The sequence below is a fragment of the Ambystoma mexicanum genome, chromosome 7p (genome assembly GCF_040938575.1).
Source record: "Ambystoma mexicanum isolate Mex_15411 chromosome 7p, UKY_AmexF1_1, whole genome shotgun sequence".
Taxonomy (NCBI): Eukaryota; Metazoa; Chordata; class Amphibia; order Caudata; family Ambystomatidae; genus Ambystoma; species Ambystoma mexicanum.
Window position 1 is genome coordinate 444,098,907 of NC_090939.1, and position 22,046 is coordinate 444,120,952.

At 48.2% G+C, this 22,046-nt stretch overlaps 1 protein-coding gene across 1 annotated transcript in view; it reads right to left on the reverse strand.

Annotated features, from left to right (window-relative positions):
• The window catches only part of POU1F1 (POU class 1 homeobox 1), a 367,881-nt gene that overhangs the window by 29,173 nt on the left and 316,662 nt on the right, over window positions 1–22,046 (reverse strand). The window contains exon 5 of the mRNA XM_069637356.1: window positions 12,165–12,329. Within this exon, the coding sequence (XP_069493457.1) occupies window positions 12,165–12,329 (165 nt within the window). The remainder of the gene's footprint in view (window positions 1–12,164; window positions 12,330–22,046) is intronic.

Genomic DNA, 22,046 nt, shown 5'->3' on the forward strand with positions numbered 1-22,046 from the left:
GGTCCCCTGTCGAGGTCCCTAATCCCTTGAGTACTCAGAACCTTTTGAAGTAAGTTGTGAAGGGTCAGGAATGATACTCAGACAATAGTTAGATATGATTTTGGGTAAAGACTTTTATTATAACATGAAAGGGGTTGGGAAAAGGCCTTGTTGTCCTTGCACTAAAAATGTTTCTCTACCTAAAGTCAAAACTAAGGATGTGTCGGTATCCGAAAGTCCAAAACAAAAGCTTCCAGTGTCCAAAGTACTATTCTGACCCCCACACTATAAACACATGAATTCTGAAATGAAAAGGATAATGTCTTTGGCATTTAGTGTTTTGTAAATGTTCAAAAATAAGTTTATCGAAGATGGGTTTCCTTGCTCCAGAGGGTTCTTCCCCTCACCTGGATTCTTTGTCATTTTCTGGAGTTGCTAATAACAGTTCTTGATGTACCCTTGGGTCAACAACAAAATGCTATCTGTAAAACTGGCTGTCTTCCTTTTTTATATGTGATTGGGGTACCTGGGGTACTCTCCTGCCAGGCTTTCTGTTCCCACATCTCTTAAACCATCAGATCTTGCTGGCTATTCCTTGTGTTTTATTCACTTCCAACTTGCCTGGTGTATTTCCCTACCATGACTTCCTTTATTTATTTGCAACGGTCTGGTATACTCTCCTGCTAGGCTTTCTGGACTCACACTTTTACAATTGCCTAGTGTACTCTCCTGCCATGGCTTCTTTCAAATGTGAGCTCCTGCTCACTCTCCCACCTCGGATGTTTCCTCTTTTTTGCCTCATTGGCTAATAAACCTGATTTCATATATATGGACTCTTTAGAGTCTCTCTTATATGCTTGCAACATGCATTGACAAACTTGAAAGTTTCTCCTTTTAGAAAACTGCTCTTTCATTCTTTCTCTGTCTGGTTTTAGGAACTGTTCCTTTTCTTGCTCTCTGGTTTCACTATGAGTAATTATTTCAGTTTGTTGTGGCTGAAAATACGCTCTGGTATTCCCTCTCTCCCTTTATAGACTTACCGGTTCTTGAGGGAATTTCTTGCTCCTTCTGCAGTCTGCCGGTCGTGGTCTCCTGCTGCTTTCTGCTTCACAACCATTTCTCCCCCATTTTCATGCTGTCTGAGGCTTCCGCTGAGCTTGTCTGCTTTGCATTGGGATTCCGGTGAGCAAAGCCCTGTTCTCTGATGGCAGTAAACACACAGGAGCCCTCCACTGGCTTCTGGCATGCTCGCTGTGTGTCATCCATATCCAGCAGCCTTCTCTCTTCAGGTTCTCAAGCTGGTTGGCTCCACTGCCTTCATTCCAGACGTCCCTTCGTATATAGAGGAGCAACTCGCTCCTGAAAGCAGCCTGCTTTCATTTATTTGTTCTGTGGTTTCAATATCCCGGCACAGGTGTCTACTCGCTGCCAAAAGAGCGCTGCCTGTGCTCGTGGATTCCTATCCTCTTCCTCCTCCCAGTGTTGTGGGGATTGTGGGGATAGTAGTCCCTTCCTGAAAACACTGTCTGAATGTGTTTTAAAGGCAAACTTGGTTTTGGAAAAGAGTAGATGAAATTGGAAAAAGTGTCTTTCGTAATTTTACAAGGCAAGTTAAATTTTGAGATTTGGCCTTTGGGGTTCAACAAAAGATTTGTACTGTTCTCCATGGGGGAAGAGGGAAGGATTTACAAAAGGCTATTAGGGCATGGGGAATTGGAGATGTACCTTCAGAAAGGAAAGGGGGATACCATGTCTCACCCAATGATACCACAACCCTCTCCCGGAGGCTACTTTCCCCATATGATCCTCCTCATATCACCCCAGGGTGAGGATTAGGTAGCAGCTGACACCCCCTGGCCACATGGGCGGAGGTCACCACCAGGAAAGAAGTGATAATGTCATCAGATTCATCACAATGTCTTTGTTAATGGGAACTAAGGTCTTGCAGTATGTGATATCACTGCTGTCCGGCGATAATGGGTACAAGAAGACCATATAATTCCCGTCCAGGTAAGTTAGTCAAAGGGATGACAGCCTTACCCGATGTCCACTGGCAATCATGGAGTCGAGCTGGAGAGGAGAGACCACTCAACACTGTGTTGATGTAAAGGACCAAACTCCAGTATACTGTATAAGATGCAATTCCAGTATACTGTCTCTTAGGGAATGACCTACCTGACCCATAGATAATCATTGCAGTCACAAGAATGAAGGCCAAAGAAGCAGCACGGGAAGCAGATCTTGAGACCATGGACCCAGGTAGTATTCAGATGGAGAAGGCGAAAGACCAAAGACCCCGGTCCTACTCAGTCAATATTTTAACCACATGGAGGCAAATGCTCCTGCCAGTGAGGGTCTAGTGGCAACTGGAGTGCCTACTGTGGTAGCACCAGATTCAGTGATTTCAGGTTTGCCTAGTGGAAAAGAGCCAGAACCTGATGTGGATGACATAGTAGTTTCAGACCTCAAGGACTTGCCAGAAGTAAGTGAGTTCTCATTAGCTGGCGGTCCAAGTTAGGCTGACATTTGACGGGTGCAAAGTGACTACCTTACTCTGGCTGATCTCTATGAGTAGGCAGAGAAACAGGCTCAGTGGGAAGCCCCTAGTATGTTCAGGGTATACTGGGAGGATGGTCTACTGTTCAATGAGCCCAATAATTGTTAGCCAGGGGCCAACCAGATGTTGGTTGTGTCCCAATGACACAGGAGTCTCCTACTGGACTTGGCTCATAACATTGCTTTGGCAGGAGACTAAGGCAAGACCACGGCAGCAGTCAGCCTGTCTGCACATTTTTACTGGCCTCAGATGAGAGTAAAAATAAAAGAATTTGTCAGTTTAAAATTGCCAATAATTCAGTAAATTGTGTGGACCCCCTAATACCAGTGGTTGGGTGGCCTTTCAAGAAAATGGGCATGGACTCTGTGGGTCTTTTTGATACTCAAACCACTTCAGTGAACCAGTAGATCTTGATTGTGGTACATTACACCACATGGTATAATTAAACAGTACCCTTGAGAAAGATTAAAGCCCCAGTTGTGGCAAAGGTTTTGATTTGATATTCGCTCATGTGTTTTGCTCTAAGGAAGTTATTTCTGACAGGAGCTCCAACTTCATATTTGCGTACAAGATGGCAATGTGGGAGGAATATCTTTTTCTGTTTACGTTTTCCACAGCTTTCCACCCACAAACCAACAGGCTTGTTGAGAGGTTTAACAGACCCTGAAGAGCATGATAGGTGGTTTGGAAAGTCCCCTGAGGAGAAAATGGGATATTGTTCTGCCGCACCATCAGTTTGCCTCAAAATGGAGTATGGTTTAGTCCCTTTGAGTTTGATCATCCTTTTAGGGGTCCCGAGGTCTGGTGCATGAAGGAAAGGAGGATAATCCCTGAACTCCTTCCCACAACATAGTGGCCTATGTGATTGGACTCAGATCGAAGTACAAAGAACAGTGTACGCAAAATCTCAAAGTTTGTCAAAAGCTGATGAAGCACTGGCATGACGTAAATGCCACAGTGGCCCTCATTACGACCCTGGCGGAATTCGGAAAACGATGGCGGAAATGCAATACCGCCATCGAATAGCGCTCGGTGCGACTATGACCCGTCACCGCAAAGTACGAAGCCATTAGCGACACCGTAGTGAACGCCAACGCAAACTGCACCAAGCACGCGCGCGCGCGCCATGCCAAACCGTAAACACCACCATGGCGCAAGGGTACGCCAATTCCGACCCTAGCGGACATGTACCTAACGCCATCAAGCATGGTGAGAAGTACGGCATCGCGAATCAACCGTAAACGGCCCCACTGAGTGCCTGTACACCGCTCCCTGCCCACAAAGTACAACTCCCCGTAGGTGCAATGAAGTCACAATGCAACCATTGAAATGTACAAGTCACCCATGCATGCCAACGAACAAATGAAACACAAGAGGGGCCAATGGGAGCTGCAGGGCACAGATGGCACGAATACAGAAGCCATCCCAATGGACATGACCACAGTCCCCCACCAAGAAACGCACGCAAACACAGGCACCTGTGACCAGCAATATTCCGAAAATCACATCATTCCACCAGTCCACCTGGCTGACCGGCATCTGTTACACAAAACCCAATCCCCCGCCCCTGAGCATGACAACATTCAAACAGTCATATTGGCAGCCCCCATCCCTGACCTCACGGGCTTCGTAGGCAAACGCGTCCAGTACAGTACCACGCAACTAAACTCCGAAGCTGGAACCCAATGCAGATCTCCTCACAATACATCGCTCCCCAAATAGGAATATGCCACATCACTTGCAAAGAAGAACGCTACACGGGCCAAATCAGAATAGAAATTTAATGCACAACAAAATCACCAAGCCCATACAGCCATCAGGCCATGAACTCCAAAACACATTTCACCATTGTGGGCTGCATCCGCAAGAAATGACCAGCCACTACTTGTGTGACGCCCTGTTCCATCATGGTACACAGAGCCACATTCACGTACGAAAAGGCAACATGGAAGCGCACAGAACCGCAGGGCCGTCCCAATGGGGAGGCACTAGTCCAGCTGAAAGGCCGAAATGTTGCTCCGAGCCACCAGTACTGCGTAAGGGCATGTGGCCCATTGGCGATTGTCCCATAAGATCGTAATGCTGCTCCACTGATTAACACGAAGCAGCAGGTGTCGGGAGTAAAACCCATCTGCAGGAGTGGCATACAGATGGCAGTGGCAAAAGGGGAGGAGATACCTGTCAACCAAAAGAAAAGAAAAAGAACAGAATGGCCATCAGAACTACATTCGAACAACTCACTTCAATGATCACACTAAATCCACAGCCATATGCATGCTAGCCCACTCCAAAGGTTCATCACCACCCAAAAACCACTTGCGACTCATAACTATCTATATCGAGGTGTAAACACCATCACAAACGAGTGTACCTGTGCATGCGTCTGTCAAAACAGAATCCATCAAATGGGATTGGTAACGTGCATGGACACAAGTGTCTGAGGGCGCGTCGAGACAGGGAGGGCTCAACAAGGCCAGATAGACGATGGTCCCACTATGGCAGCCCTGCATCACATAGCGCAGGGGAGGCGGATAGATTCCAAGAAGCCCTGTACATGGCAAACTCTGTATCAAATCACCTGCCCATGCATCCATTCATCATTCCCTCATCCCGGGATTAAAACGCCTGAATATTTACTCACATAACATTAGAAATATCCATTGAGTCTGTGCGTTATGCAGCCTGCAAAATCCACAGTGCCCCAGCCCGTAATGCCAGTGTTGTGAAGTAACATGTATTTGGGAACGTCCGGCCTCATCGCCCACGTCGCTATTGCGCATCCCAAACCATTCATATCAATCATTGCATCCTCGCCATGGCCCCTGTCCCAAGGACATTGAACAATAGTACGTTATATTTGTAGACAGACCTGTGGGCATTTCCCCGCCGCTAGCTGAAAACCGAAAGCGCCGCCCTTCGAATTCCTCATTTGCAACATCACGTCGAAGAAGCATCTGTGGCCGTTTGAAATCACTAATTAATCCATCAAGTGCGGCTGTGTGTGAAAATGGCAACTGCCTTCACCCACAAATGGGACCCCCCGCCCGTCGTTGCAACTCGGTACAGTGATGCATGAGGGCCCACCGTTACTCGAGTACTACGTACCACTGACCCTTCACAAGTCTGTTCGCGACTGCACAGATAGTATGTGAAACAATGGGACCATAGCAGAATGAACATATCAACCAATGTTACACGGCCATCGGGTACAAATACATGATTGCAATAGCAAGATGCCATTCCCCGAATTGCAGCGTTGTGTGCGGGACGTGCTCGGCCAAAGGGGAGAGCAGTTTGCACAGGTGGAATGAATCACCACAGGTGGAGGCCATACAGCCTGAAAACACATAAATTGCACAGCCAGTCTCCTCCCACAACCACACCGAAATGCTACCGGCAGGACTCGCGATGTTGGCCCTGGGGGACCTGATAGCACTGCAAGTACTCCAACTCCAGGAAGAAGACGAACACCAACTACAACCGGCCGCACGGAGGAGACGCAGGAAGAGGAGGAGGGCAAGGCAGGGCCAGCAAGGGCCGCCAGCACAGCCACTACCACCACGCAGGCAGCCCGCAATCCCACGCCTCCGAGCACATCCGTTCAACCTCACTGATGAGCAGATCCACACCCTCTACCGTCTGGACCGGGACACCATAGCCGCCATTGTGGACATGACACAGGCTGACCTTGTCAGCATGATAGACAGCCCAACCGCCATCCCACCCCTACTGAAGGTGGTGCCTGTACTACACTTCCTGGCCACAGGCACCTACCAGCACACAGTCGGACAGTTGCATGGCATTTCTCAGCCACTGTTCTCACGGACACTATTGCAAGTGCTCGATGCCCTCCTGCAGCACGCAGACGACTACATCTCCCTACCACGCTCGGAGCAGGAAATTACCAACACAAAAGTGGGATTCCATGCACTTGCCGGCATACCGGGTTGCATTGGTGCCATCGACTGCACCCATGTGGAATTGGTCGTCCCACATGCCATGGAGGCCCAGTACCGCAACCGAAAACAATTTCATTCTCTTAATATACAAATGGTGTGTGACTCCAACAGGATCATTACACATTGTTGTGCCAGATTCCCTGGATCAACCCATGATTCTATGGTCTTGAGGAACTCTACAATACCACGCTACATGGAGCGACACGTAGGGAACAGATCCTGGCTACTCGGTGAGTCTCATTACATGCATGATAATGTGGGGTATGTGATTCGGCAATGACCTGGCAGGAAGGGGGGGTGGGGGGGGTGTGCGTACGTAGCAATGGCATTCCACATCATACGTTTCTCGTCCACATACAGGTGATGCTGGATATCCACTGAAGAGATGGCTCCTCACACCAGTCCGGAACCCACGGGACCAGCATGAGGAGGACTACAACCATGCCCACTCACGTACCCGTGTAGTCATAGAACAGGCATTCGGCCTACTGAAGGGTCGTTTCCGCTGCCTCAGCAGGTCTGGCGGGGCACTCCTGTACCGCCATGAGAAGGTTGCAAAGATGGTGATGGCATGTGTCATGCTCCACAACATGTGCGTACGTAGAAATGTGCCCATGCCCCCTGACGCAGAACTGCAAGCACCTGATGATGGTCATGATGAGGGCGGGGATGTGGCAGCACCTCAAGGAGTCTGCGAGGCACCGGAGGGATGTGACATTCGTCAGCATCTCATTGATGTATGCTTCTAGCACTCACGCCTGGTGGCTGATACATGGACACGGGACTCGTGGCACTGTGTGTGTCTGGGACATGCACAATATGGACTGTACGCCTATGATGGCCTAGTACACAAAGATCAATGTCCACACATCTCATTGGTTGATCGTGCACTGTTTATGGCATATGTGATATCATGTTGAACACCCTATCGACCCGCCACCCAAGTGAGCCCAACACACCCCCTCCACCCTCCTACCTCCCCCCCGAACACCAGTGTCCAAAGATGCTCATTGTCAGTGGGCTGTCGCTATTGCAAGCCCCCTCTGCGGGTATCAGGGGCACCCCTGCCTGTGGAGCGCAGGTTCCTCCCAGATCTACGTTGGGGGCTGCCCTGGACGGAACTTGCAACGGATGATGTCTCTGCCTGCTCACGTCCATGCATGTCCCTAAGGGTTTGCGAGAGCTCAGTGAGCACACGGCGCACTGCGGCAAGTTCGGCACATACGTCCTTGGACGTCGCATGCAGTTCCCCCCTCAGGCTCTCGGTGCTTCTCTCCATTTGGACTCCCAGGCTCTCGGTGCTACTCTCCATTTGTGCCCTTAGTGTCTCTGTACTTCTCTCCATTTCTGCCCTAAGTGTCTCAGTTGATGTTTCTATGTCTGCCTTAGTGCCCCCACATTCATCGGCATGGTCCTTGAGGAGCGTGGCCAGTTGCTGCTGTTGCACGATTAACTGGTCGAGGGACTGTTGCCTCTGCTGGGCCATGGCCATTTGCGGGGGTGTCACAGAGGGGCTGTTGACCTCATGTTGCCTTGCCACAGGGCTTGTGGGGGATGGCCAGTCGTCGTCTTGTGGGTGCCCCTGCGTGGTATCCTCATGTTGTACGGGATGGGACAGACAGGGGGATTGGGACAGGTCATGGATGGATCTGTCTTCAACATCCCCGTCTTCTGTGTCGGAGCATGCTGCCATCAATGGGGTGTCACCTATGGTGCTGCTGCCACCAGAGGCAGTGCCTTCTGTGGCATCCGTTGGGGGGACCTGTGGTGGTGGTGGTGTGGGCATGCTGGCTGCTGGGGTGCCTGTTGATGTTCCCTCCTCTGTGCTGCCACCTGATTTGTGCTGCTGCCGTGTCTTGATGCGTGCAGCTGAGGTGGAGGGTCTTTGGCCGTTGGTCTTGGCCCTCTTTGCAGGTGTGCTGGTAGGGGTGTCCTGTAGCTCGTCGTTTGGATCGGACCCTGTGGTGGAGTAAAGGAGGGCGAGGGTTATTGATGGGTCTGTGGGAATTGGAATGGCATTGTATCACATGCATTGGGGTGGTACCTGAGGGTGATTTGGGTCGGGGCCTTGGAGGTGCTTTCATTTGTGTGTGGAGTGAGGGTGCAGTTGTTTGGCAGCCTGCAGTTAGGGTGTGCCTGCTGCACGTGTAGTGCGTGTTTTAGGGGTTTTTAATTATTTATGTATTTATTGTGGGTTTTAACGTGCGCTATCAGGCCGATGTGTGTGGACGTTCTCCTGGACATGTGTTTCTGTTGCACTATGTGGACACATGGTACTTCACATGGTTGGACTTTGTGGATTTGGCATTGTTTTATCTGGCCCACCTACCTGAATCTTCGGATGTCTGCACTCCTTTCTCCATCCCTCCGACTCCCTCTATGCTCTCCATTCCGATGGTGGAGGCACAGATTTCTTCCCAGGGGGTCAACTTGATGGGTGATTCAGGACCTCCCCCGGTGGCTGTGGCAATGTTGCGGTTGGCAGAGAGTATGCTGCGGACGCGTATCCGCAGGTCGTCCCATCGCTTTCGGCATTGCTGTGGGGTGCGGGGTGCGGTCCCCACCGCACTTACCCGCTGTGCCACCAGAGCCCATATGGCCTTCTTGTTTGCAAGTGCCGTCCTGGTCATTTGCGTGCAGAAGACGACGGCAGCATTCTCCTGGAGGGTCTCTGTTAGCACGGTGAGTTCCTCACGGGAGAAGTGGACCTGCCGCTTGCGGTCGCACGCTTTCTTCGCTACTTTTCCCATTTTTCTTGGTTTCGCTAGGGTGGATGACGGGTTGGGGTGTGTCTCAGGGTAGTGTTTTTAGTGGTTGTGTGGTTTTAGTGGTTTTATAGGTGTACGCGGGATGTTTCCCGTTCCGGGCCCATGTTTTAACTTCCGTTTCCGTATATTTCCGGTCACCGTACTTTCCGGTAGGCGCACACTGCGGTGTCCGCTGTGATGGGTGGCGGTATTGCACCTAGGGCGCCGTACGGCGGCGGTGTGGGCCATTTTGGGGTCTTTTCCGCCATCGCGGACTTTGCACTTCCGCCATGCCGTGGTGCTCGTGCCCGATGGGTCGGAATGGGCCGCACTTTGCTCCTTCGTACAATGGCGGAAACGCTATTTGCGCTATGGCGGTCCGGTCAGTCACTTTCCGCCAGGGTCGTAATGAGGGCCAGTGACAGGTAGAACCCCAGCCATGGTCTGGATTAGGGAACATGTTAAACCCAGCACCCTTAATGGTAAATTGACTGTGCCTCATGTGGTGCTTCAGAGAATCTTTGGGTTAGCTACCCCATTGATACAAAGGCCATGAGGCAGATGCACAGGGTATTATTTCATGTCAACTGGTTGACACTTCACTACATCTAGGTGTTGGCTCGTGTAACAGGTGGCAAGACTGAGGAGGAGACAGATCTCCTTCCTGGCTTGCCTCATGCAGAGTTCAAAAATGGGTCTCATTGCGAGATTGTTGATCTCCCCAGAACTTAACGAACAGCAATTGTGGGATTGACTGCTCAGGTAAAATAGATTGGTGCATGCATTACATTGACTTTGGGGTCAGCAAGCCAGTTAACATACAGGATTCGCACCATGTCAGAATGGGAAGGTCACTGAGTCTCCAAGATATTAGACTTGGGGGTTATTAAGCCATCCCATATCCCCTGGGCTAATCATGTGATGCTGGTACCTGAAACATATATCAATGGGAAGACTGAAGCCTCCTTTTGTAGTGACTGGATCCATAAGAAACATCCTCTCTGGGCCAATGTGAAAGCAGTGATGGATTATGACATTTCTCACAACCCATGCACAGGGGAGAGCTTTCCTGGACATCACTAGATATGCAGGCCTTTCATTAAATGGTGTGGGACCATTTCCTTTCCCTTGAGTGATTTGACATCTGAAAGGTTGCCAAATTAGGTCATCTGGACTGCTGCGTAACAAACAGCCTTTCAGACAGAGCTACAGCAGACAGAGAAGGGAAGGTGGACCTGAGGAAGGGCTGTGCCATCTTGGTTTTCTTTTGGGACTTTTATCCTTCCTGCCCCCTCCATTATCTGCAAGGAAAAACACTCTGGGTATGATGCAAGAAGGCAAGGGCCACTTGTTACAGCAACAGGGATTGGAGCCCTTTTTATAGCCTGCTTTTGTCCAATCCTCAGGGACAATGTGCCTTTATGATGAAGAGGTGTCACTCTCCCTCCTTGATTCATTTTGGACTTTCAAGAAGACCAGAAGTGTTCATTGGCCCTCTATTGAGAGTGCAGTGCATTCCAAAGTCCTCCAGCAGTGAGTTGAAGATAGAAAGCATCCTTTGCAGAGAAGAGGTCTGTCCCCTAACCAACCCATGGAAGCAGTGGGGGTAACTGTTGTTGGACTGAGGCCTACCGATCTGCCCGCTTGTTTGAGCACTGCATCAAACCAACATGATCCCGCTTCAACCTCATTTAAACATCGTCTCAAACCACTTGAAGGTATCACATTATTAGACCCAGCTGTAATATTGTCTTGAACCGACTCGACCACTGATCTGCACCTGTTAGACCTTTCGAACCACACTGTATCAAGTGCTGACTCAAACCGCCCAAACCCACATCTTAATGCTGAGTAAAGGACTGTGAAGCCCAGTTTGATGCTGTCGAACCACCTTACACCATGAACAAGGTACTGTTAAGAGGCTCTGTCCCCCTGTACCACTTTTGGGACCAAAGTGACATATAAGCCCCATTTTCACTCCTTTTCTTGAAAGACATACCATTTTGAACATTGACCTTGTTGCACTTACTTGCCTGATCACCCCTGCTTAAGTAGTGCTATTCTACACACGTTCTGCTTAAGAGTGCTATTCTACACCAATTCTGCATTTTCGGCATTCTCTTACACAGGTGTTATTTTGCTTGCATTTTCTAGTTGGTTATTTACATTTTTCGTTCTTTAATTCAAATCTTTATATTTGTATAGAACCTTGAATGGGCATTCTTTTATTTTGGAGTCTTTCTACTATTGCTGTTTCGGTTACTACTGTTATCTCTTCATACCCCTCCTGAGAGTGTAGCCTGCCCTTGGCCCACATTACCAGAACATTCGAAAGAGGTATACTCTTCGTCTCTGTCTGTTTGAACTTTATTTTTGGGATCACTGCTAGTTTAGTAGTAGTGTGGGGGTTAGTAGGCGGTTTAGCCACTGCTCATCCCTGTAAACCTACAGAGCATTAGTCATTTCTTCAAAGGGTACCAAAAATAAAGTGCATCTAATCATAAATGGCAACTTGTTACTATTTATGACAAAGTGAGTACTAGCTCAGAGAGCATATATGGTAAAAGATGTTGCAAAAAGTGCATATTTGGTGAGTACCATTGGGCAATACTAGCAGAGTTGCTGTACGTCAAGCTATGCCAAGTTTGGCCCAAAAGACTTGCCCACACCAGCACGTTCAGCTGGCACTTTGGGCAAAGCCCTTTTCACCTTTAGGCAAGTCCGATTACTATATTGATTACACATTTATAAAAGATTTTTAGGATTTAATGTAACTTAATGGCAAAATAAATATCTTATTTACCAATATAAAAAACAACAGACCCTAGAAGTTTATACTGGGCATGGATAACATTTGCTAAGCTGCCATTTGAGTATTTTTCTTGAGAGAAGAATAGGTTCAAACACCTGGACATTTCATACCTCCTACTTGCTCTGCTTCATCCAGCCACTTTGACAGTATTGACTTCAGTTTACAGGCATTCTTAAAACTCAGCTGTAGATTTTCAAAGCGGCAAATAGTTGTTTGGCTGAACTCAGAGCCATGCACTGCTGCCAGGGCCTCTCCGACGTTCGTCTGAGTGTACCCTGAAAAAAGCAACCACGAGGACAGTGAAATATCTCTTTTTATTCTTTTAAAATTCTTTTATAACAGTTTTAATTGGTTTTCTCAGTTTCAATCTTATACATATGCTTGTCAATACACTCTTTTATGCATCTGTGCTCATTGTCATGCGCCATCCTTGGCTTTACTTTTTACTTTTGCAACCTTGTTCAAAACAACCCCTCCCAACTTCCCCCCTCTTCCCTCCCTCCAACTGCCCCCCACCCATATTGCCTGTCCAAAAATGAGTCAGTTCTCTTACTTTGCATTTCTGTCTATCAGGGGTTGGCCCTTCTGTGTCTCAGTGGAAGACTCTTGTTCTGTCTCTTTTTCTATGCCAACTTGTGCAAACAGCGACTAGGTGAGTGTGCTCCATGCCGTTATCTCCACATTAGTGCTACTAGGGGTTACGTGTGCAGCCCATCTCCAAGCTGTGGCCTCGGCCAAGGCCCATTTTCTGAGGTACCTCCACCAGTCCTCCAACTTGGGGCCTCTCGGGGACTTCCAAGTTATCGCTATCCGACGCTTAGCAAGTATGAATGCCAGGTCTTTCATCTTGGAGACATACCGTAAATGATCTGGGCGTGTAAAGGAACCAAGCATGCTGGCTGCCGGTGTTAAAGGCTGTATACTGAGGCCTCCCTTGTTCAAGCTATCCGCTATTCCCTCGCTGTATATCCGGGCAGGATCAAAACATGTGCACAATGTCTGCATTCGTGGCAGCGCAATTGGGACAGTGTTGCATTTCTGCCCCGGGGAATTTTGATATCTTAAGGGGAGTTAAGCATGCTCTATGCGTGATGTACAGTTGTATCAATTGCAGCCTTGCGTTTTGGGACACTTTCTTATCATAGCACAGTATCCGTGCCCATTGCGCATCTGGAAACGGGGTACCCCGGTCCTCTTCCCACTTGGCCCTTATGGTAGTGTCTATAGGGGGTCTACTTGTCAGGAGAAAACCATGTAGCCTAGAAATTCTCGGTGTGCTTTTGGCTATGTTGTAAAGGGTGTCAATTATTGAGTGTGCTTCCACAATCTCACCGTACATTGACCACCTGCGTACTATCAGGTTTTTCATGGTGCAATATAGCAAGTATTGACCTTTATGCAGCCCTGTATTATTGGCAAGCTATGGGAAAGGTGTGAAGGAGGTATCAGTAAGTAGGTCCCCTATTGTGGCAATGCCCCTAGGTTCCCAGTGCGTCTGGATCCCCAGATGCACTTGAGTCACTGCAGAGGTCAGAGAGGAAAAAGGAATCTGTGCCGAAAACGGGTACTTCATCTTAATTAGTGCTAGTGCCCTCTCCCACAGTTGGATACACAGTGCTATTAAGTACGGGTAATGGCTAATGCCTGTCTGTTTGCTCCACAATATTTCTCGCAAAAAGACGAGTGGCATTGCCGGCTGCAGTAGCGTGGTATCTGAGGTTGGTTCATCTGCCAGCCATCCTACCACAAATTTCAGTTGCCCCATTATGTAATACAGCTCATAGTGGGGTACGCTTATGACCCCTCATCGTAGGGTCTTTATAGCGACGCTAACGTGAACCTTCTTCTGCCGTTGTGCTACGAAAATTAAGAAGGCCTTGGGTATATTGTAAGGTACGTTTGTAAAATAGTGCAGGAATTGTGGTAGGACAATCATTTTTAATAGTGCCGCTCTTCCCATTAACAATAGGGGCAATTTGGCGCAGCACTGGTAAGTTGTTGGGACGCGTTTTAGCCAGTCTTGCCAGTGGGAACACAGAGGACTTTTCCATACTGACTGTATTACCTGAAATTATACTTCCATTATCAATTTCAAATTATCTTCCGTGTTTTGCACATATATTGGTGTGTCGTCAGCATACATGGAAATCAGGTGGTGTGTACCCAGGACCGATATGCCTGCTGTAATGTATTCTGCTCATAAATATGTGGCCGCTGGCTCCATAGCCAAAATGTATAGCAATGGAGATAACGGGCATCCCTGTCTAGTGCCTTTCTTTAGCACCCAGGGTTCTGAGAATTGTCTACCCGTCCTGACTCGTGCTATTGGGTCCCTGTATATTATTTCCACCCATCATAGATAGTACGGACCAAAGGTTAACCTGCGCAAAGTAGTATGCAGCCACTCCCTTTTAATGGAATCAAATGCCTTTATTACATCTAAAGCTGTGACAGCACACAGTATCCATGACATGTTTCTCCCCGGTATATATCCCGTTTGATCTGGGTGTACCAGTGTGTGTATTATCTTTTTTAGTCTATTGGCCAGTGTTGCCGTCAGGATTTTACTATCCTGATTAAGTAAAGACAAGGGTCTATATGAAGTACATTCCTGTGGCGGCTTATGTGGTTTCAAGAGGGGTACAATTATAAATTCTCTCAGGCTAAGCGGGCGAATTCCAGAGTCATGCGCCTCTTTTAGGGCGTTCAGTAAATGTGGAGCCAGTTCTGTTGAAAATTCTTTATAAAACTCGCCAGGTAGGCCATCTGTTCCCAGGGATTTTCCAGTAGGTAGTCCCTTTATAGTGTTTATCAACTCCTCAGCCGAGATCGGAGTATCTAGGTTGCTTGCTGTCTCCTCATCTAGCTTTGGGAGATCTATTTCACTTAACACCTCCTCTGTGAGCAGGTGTGTAGTCGTGGGCATGTCCTCATACAGACACCGGTAGAAGTCATTAATAAAAATGGTGTTAATCCCTTCTTGAGTGTTACAGGTAGTGCTCCGTTGCGTTTGTATAGAATATATGGGTGTGCCTCGCTCTTCTTTCTTACATAGCCATGCTAGCAGTCTCCCTGGTTTGTCCCCCTCTGCATGCTGCCTCTCTACATATCTAGTGTAGTTGTGCTTGCCAATCCACTTCCAGCAGCTCAGGCACTGTTGCCGCAAAGCCATTTCTTTCACACCCCTGTTCCCCATGTTGTTATATGATTGTGTCAACGCCTACAAAGCTTTTTCCGCTGAGGACAATTCCCTGCAAAGCATATACTGTACACCCCGTGATTTTCCGTGATACTGACCCTTATATGATCTCGGAAATGCAACATCCGATAGGGCCTCAATCCTCAGCTTCTATGATGGAATGGGGAGCTTTGGGGGTGTGTATCACCACCCCAACAGCAAGGGAACATGGTCCAACAGGACCATGCTCTTGTATTCTGCTATCATCAATTCTCCCAGTAGATCTTTCCAAACAAAAAAAGTAGTCTAGCTTTGTATGGAGCACGTGTGCCACAGAGGTATGAGAGTAGTGTCTGGTTTGTGGGTTGAGTGTTCTCCAAATATCAACCAATTTGTATGGTGTAATAAGCATTTGTAGGGTCCTAGCAGGAGGGGAGGGTTTTAGAAATGTAGGGCCTCATTCCGAGATTGGTGGTAGTCATGGCGCTATTTTCAGAACACAATTGAAGTCTCCCCCCATATGACTTCTCTGTTTCTGTAGGGGCCAAGCCTAGGGTACATTGTCTGGAAGAAAGCCGCTGTGTTGTGATTAGGTGCAAATGTGTTTATTAGGCAAACCTCTACATCCTCTAAGAACCCCTGTACCAAAACCATTCTACCCTACTCATCTGCCTTAAACTGGGTCACTTTAAAGGATACCATCGGTGTTATCCATGTCAGTACCCCGTGAGCATATGCTGAGTACACAGAGCCTATCATTTTCCCTCCCCATTTCCTAGCCAGTAGCTCTTGCTTCTTCACCATGAGGTAGGTCTCTTGTAACAGTGCCACATCAATTTTGTGTCTGCGGAGGTAAGAGTACACTCTGTTCCTCTTCATGAAATTATTTAAGCCGCGGACATTCCAGGTTAACAATTTTAAATCGCAAGCCATTTTCAATCATCTGCCACTCCGGAAGTGCCCCACGCCCAACCCTCTCAACTTTCTGCTCTCTCGGTCAAAAAGAACGTGACTTCGCGAAAGTAGTTTGTGGTGTAGTGACTGATATAGGCAACACGTATTCCCTTATAACATCCCCTACTTCCGCAATGAACAACAATCACCTAGCATTGTTTCCCATGCTCGGGTGTTTATGCTCTTCGCTACTCCCTTCGGGGGGCTGCCCCATGGCATGTGCACAGAGGTTGGTCGCAAAAAACAAGCATCCAAATAAGAAAAGACCAGAACTCTGTGGGCGGGCTGGTGGTCACCATGGGACCGGTCTCCTGGTTCAAGGGTAATTGATCTGTTTATGTCGAGGTTCCTGCCATTCGAGCCGTCTAGGCAAAGCACTGTGGATTGGGTAGGATGTTGGGCTCTGTCATTCCTTTAGCCTGTCAAAAAGGAGATGGCTGGACTCCAATGGCCTGCTCACTCCTAGCCCAGATGCACCCCTCCCAAGTTCAGCTGTCAGGTTCTGCCTGCTCCCATGCTTTCCGTATCCTTGTGCTTGGGTGGGGGAGCCTCTGCCTCCATCTGTGGATTGATCTTTTTCCTGTCAATCCACTCCTGCGCTTCCTCTGGGCGGTCGAAAAATAAAGCACAGTTTTTGTATAGGACCTTGAGTTAGGCGCGATACAGTAACATGTACTTTATTCTGGCATTATGGAGCCTGGCTTTAGCCAATGAGAACTGCGCTCTATTTTTTTGGACCTGGAAGGTATAGTCAGGGTACACCGCTAGATCTGCAGATGCCCTCAGCATCGTGCCTCCCTCTCTTGAATACAACAGGATCTTCTTCCTGTCTCTGTAATTCAGTACCTTTGTAATTGTAGGTCGTGGAGGAGTGCCTGGTGGAGGTTTCCTAGTGAGAGCCCTGTGCGCTCTTTCTATCGTGAAGCCGTGGGAAAGATTTCCTGGCCCAATGTCTTGCAAAACTACGTTTTCGATGTAAGTCATGGGATCCGCACCCTCTTCCCCCTCTGGAAGGCCGACGATGCAGAAGTTGTTCCTACGTACTCCTCCTTCCGCATTCTCTGCCCTACACTCTAGCAGGTTGACTCTCTGTTGCAAAATGTGAATTTGGGTGTCATTGCTTTGTGTCGTGATGACGTTGTTCTTCGGTTGTGTTTCCAGAGCAGTAGTCCTCTCAGAAAGTTTCCTAACATCTTGATGTAACAGGCCCACATCAATTATCACTTCATAGATCTTGGAGCTTAGTGACGCTTTCAGCTCCACAATCGCCAGTAGGATTTGTCAGTTTGCGTCTCCCACCTCCTTCGTTTTGTCGCTCTTCATTGCCATGTTGCTCAGAGGTGTTTGTGACAGTAGTGTGGTGTAGTTCTCAAGTGTCTTCTGGTTGCCCTTCACTTTAGTTGTCTTGGGAGTCATTCAGCACAAATAATGATACATTTCTTGTAATGTGAAGTATGCCTGCTGTGTTGTTGCCTGCAGTTCGTCAGGGCAAGCACTCAGGCCACGCAGCAGTCTACCCTCCGTCTCTCCACCCTGCTCCTGCCGCTGTTCCTTAATATCGAGCCCACAGGGTAACTTTCACCTGCTTCCTCACCTCACCAACTGCTTTGTGTAGCTGCTTTCTGACTGCTCCCTGGGTATATGACAATCAGGTAGTGCACTTACTGGATCTGCCTAAATAATAAAGGTTGTAGTCGGAAGTAGAAGAGACTTCAGTGGCAGTCATGCGTACCTTTCCAACCCTTCATTCCAAAATCGTTTTGTGCGGGGTAGACCTGAATTCTAAGCTTTAAAGGGGCTTCCGCTTATCCGGCAAGTTGGGTGATTGCAGTGTATCAATTACTGTGTCAACCCTGTGATTGCGTCTTGGTCTTCTTATGATAGTTGGAGGTCTGGCTTTCTTTTTAACAGGAGGAGTCCTCAGGGGGTAGGGCGCAAGGGGAGCAACTGCAGAGACGGGTGAAAAGCTTCTTGGTGTAATTTCCTGTAATTGTGCCTTAGAATCCCCTACATTATTGTGGCACCATGCCTAAGGCCTCAATTGAACTGTTGCAGTACTTATCCACAGCTTGTTATCTCACACCATTTGCAATGTCTAAGAGCAATGGGAACTCCAGGGGTAATGCAGTGTCTATGTGTAATACATGGCCAACAATGCTCCTCCCGGGCAGCTTCCGATCCCTCTGGCAAAGTGTGGGGGCACTGACCCCCCCTGTGTTGGTGCTGGGTAGTATCCGTTGCCCAACTTGTGCCTAGTCTTGCCACTGCTGTCGCTTTCTCCTGTGAGTCCACGGACGTCACGTTAATGATGCTTCTCCTTATCAGGGTGCAGGGTGATGTACTTGCCCTCAAATAGCTTGCCGCTTTCCCTCGTTGATCCGAGGAATGAGGGTTTCCGCCTATCATGAACTTCCAACAGCCCCACATGAACATCAAGCGTGCCATCCCTTGGGTCAGGGAGCTGATGCAGAGTGGACTCTCAAATGCCATCTCGTGGATGTAGCCCCATAAGTAACGTGGACTCCACCTGAATATTGCAGTCGGAGATAATACATTCCTCCTCTGGCTCTTTGCTTGCAAAATACAACCGATTGCTTTTCATCTGGTATTTCTCTATCTGCTGCTTAGAGTGCTTGTTGGAAAAGAGGACCTTTGAGGCCACCTTGATTGTGCTCCTGCTCCTTCCGATAGTCATACTGCCACCATTTCGAGCATGGGCCTCCCCATTTCCCTTGAAGGGCTCTTTCAAACTCACTAGGCAGGAACCAGTGCCGATGCGGGTTATTACATCCACTCCAGACTGACTTTGTACGCAATGCGTGTACTACTACAGCGGGCTGGGGCAGCAGGCTTACCCCTCTGTTGTCCCGCTCCTCCTCCACCGGCACATCCCCACTGGCACCTCTACTCCAGTGCGTCCTGAGCTCCACTGACGCTTCGGGCTGGCCAGGACCCTTTGCTTCCACCAGCGGGTCTCAGCCCTGCTGCCTCCGCCCCTCCAATTTCTCTTTCTCCGCTCTGCTGTGTTTTGTAGCCGGCGCCAACCCTCAGGTCGTCCCTCGCAGAGTCCGCCTCCAGTGCGAGGCTGTTTGCAGCTCGGCAATCAGTCCCGGCCTCCTCCTGCAGTTCTGTACCTTCAATGCTGCGACTCAGCTCCAGTCTCCAATTTGTTTATTTTGCTGTTCTTCTGGCCACTGCCTACTCTGAGCTTTCTCTACGAGCTCTGATCTGGATATCATTTCCTGAAGCTGGATCTCTGATCTACAGACATTCCCCCCACTGAAATATCTATTTTATTCAACATCTGATCAGTTCCAAATTCAGTCTTGCCTTTCCCATTTCATGGTACGTGCAATGTGGGAACGCTAAATACTTTAAGGGGTACGATGAATTGAGGGTGCAGGCTCTAAAAAGGGGGCATAGCCTAAGTGATGGGAAGATTAAACTTATCGTGTAAATTACTTTGATCACAAGTCCAACTTGAACAGAATGTTGGAGCCAAGCAGGAGAGGTGTGTCACAGTGCCACCATTCCCCTTTTTGGTGCTCTGCCTCTCCGATTGTTTCTTAACCACAGGCTATGACCCCCCGCAAACATATCTGCCTATGTGGGTCAGAGATTGTGGTTAAGAAACAAAAGGAGAGGGCACACCAAAAGGAATGAGGAAGTGTGCCCTACCTCTCCTTTTGTTAATTCATGAAATGTGCCAACACCCACAAGCAGCCCTTTACTTATGTGCCCTTGGCAGCAATACAATTGTGCTGTGTAGATTTTCCGTCATGTGTCATAACGCTCCTGACTTAATGCACAATTGTACAAATTAATGGGCTCAAGCATGTTTATTCCCCAGAGATTGGTAGGACGAGCCTTATGGGTTCAAGTGGCTATGCAATGCTCTCACAGCATATGTTCTTTTGTGTGTGTGCGTGATCAAGGGAACTGCTTTCACAGGAGTCTGACAGAACATGGCTGCCTAGCTTTAGTATAGGTGGCCATATACTGTACTCATTGTTAAGCCACAAGGAACATATTTCTCGAATGTGCTAGTATTGGAGAAATAAATGTGAGTTTGTGGGTGATTTAGCAGTGCCAGATTGATTTACTGAGTGGGCAATACTAGTGTCTCAGAGAAAGTCTTAGCTAGTTCCTCTTCCAGAACTGAAAAGTGACACCATAGAAGGAGTGGAGTTATCCATTTATCTACAGCCAGGAGCATCTATCTTTTAGGAATGAGACCAGGGGAAGACCACAATCTGGGATAACATACTTCGGAGGAGTACTGATAATTTCTTAATAACGGTGGATTCTAAACATATATGGAGCTAGTGAGCCAGTGGAGGGTGTACCAGCTTTAAATTGGCTGCATCTTCTACACCACAGATTTGTTTGATGTCTGAAAATGCATATTGCTCCTTTATGTAGAATTAGTGTACAGAATTAGCCATTCCAATTGCCCCAGAAAGTGTCATCAGTCCCCTTAAATTAATATAAAAGAGACTGCAATAGGGTTTTGGCAAAATGCAATGGATGTGTGTGCATGCCATACATTGTTGACAACAGTTGTTGTCTGCAGGGATGTCATTTCAACAAATTGCCAGTGCTAGTGGAAGTGACATCACACAACCCTTGACCTCCCTGATGTCATCACAGGAAGTGATGTCATTTGACTCCCACCCCCAGGTGACATTACAGGAAGTGGTGACACATGGCCTTTCCCCACCTGACATCACCGGAAGTGGCATCATCTGCTTTCATACAGAACTCAAATGACACTTTACACAGCACTTCTGCATAAGAACACAGCTACTTTTCATGAAAAAGTTTGAGTGGTAGCTACACACATAATGACTATCTTCTCATATACCCCCTCTAGACTACCTCTCTAGATTACCTTTCTCCACCCACCCACATGCTAACTACACATGGGTGGCTAGAAGGGACGTGGCCACTCCTTCATATCCTCGTATTGGCTAAAATGCACACATGCATACTAGCACCTCCTTGAATTTCTCATAGGTTCCCCCCAGAGGGCGTTCAAACTTCAGCATGTTGCAACCATACGCACGGTGAAAGGTGCTATATAAATTATGCATTACATTACACAGTATCGTCCCTAAGTACACTAAGAAAAATATGGTTACAATATCACTGTAATGTGACATACATTTCATAGAAGAATGGATCATCATATGTAGCATTATTATCAGCGTGTCAAGGCCCATGTTACCACGAGAAGTCTATGAACCCAAATCCCCTCTTTATGTGGCTCCGCCCTGTTATTTCAACATGACTACAACACAAAATCACATTCTGGGGGGACAGAGGCGAATAGGCGGGTATAGGGATAGGGGAAAGCCATGATAGAAGGGGAGAGGGAGAAGCTGCATGTTCTACTTTCTCCAGAAACTGGTGATTGAAGACATAACAATATTGTGACCTATGGGCTGACAAAGCAGCTGAAGTGGGAGAATGGGACAAAAGAATCCCACCAATCCCCTCACGCCCCTGGCCTAGAGGATCGCGGCCCAGACACCCGCCACGAGAGGAGTTTGCCTATCTACCAGACGACCAAATACCCTGGTACAGGAACATACGGATGTGCCCACCAGCCTGCCCACCAGCCTGCCCTGCCCATGCCGACACCTGCGGCATGGATGAACTTGACTGAACCATTCAACAGTAAATAAACACATCGTTAGAGATGCCATGACGACCTAGCCAACGGTCAGCACACCTGCGCAAACATGCACACTGGACACTCCCACACCAATCCACACAAAGAACATATTCAGTGCTATGACGCAGGTGACGGACACACCCACTGACGCGCATCTTTATTATTTTTCACATAGGTTTTTCA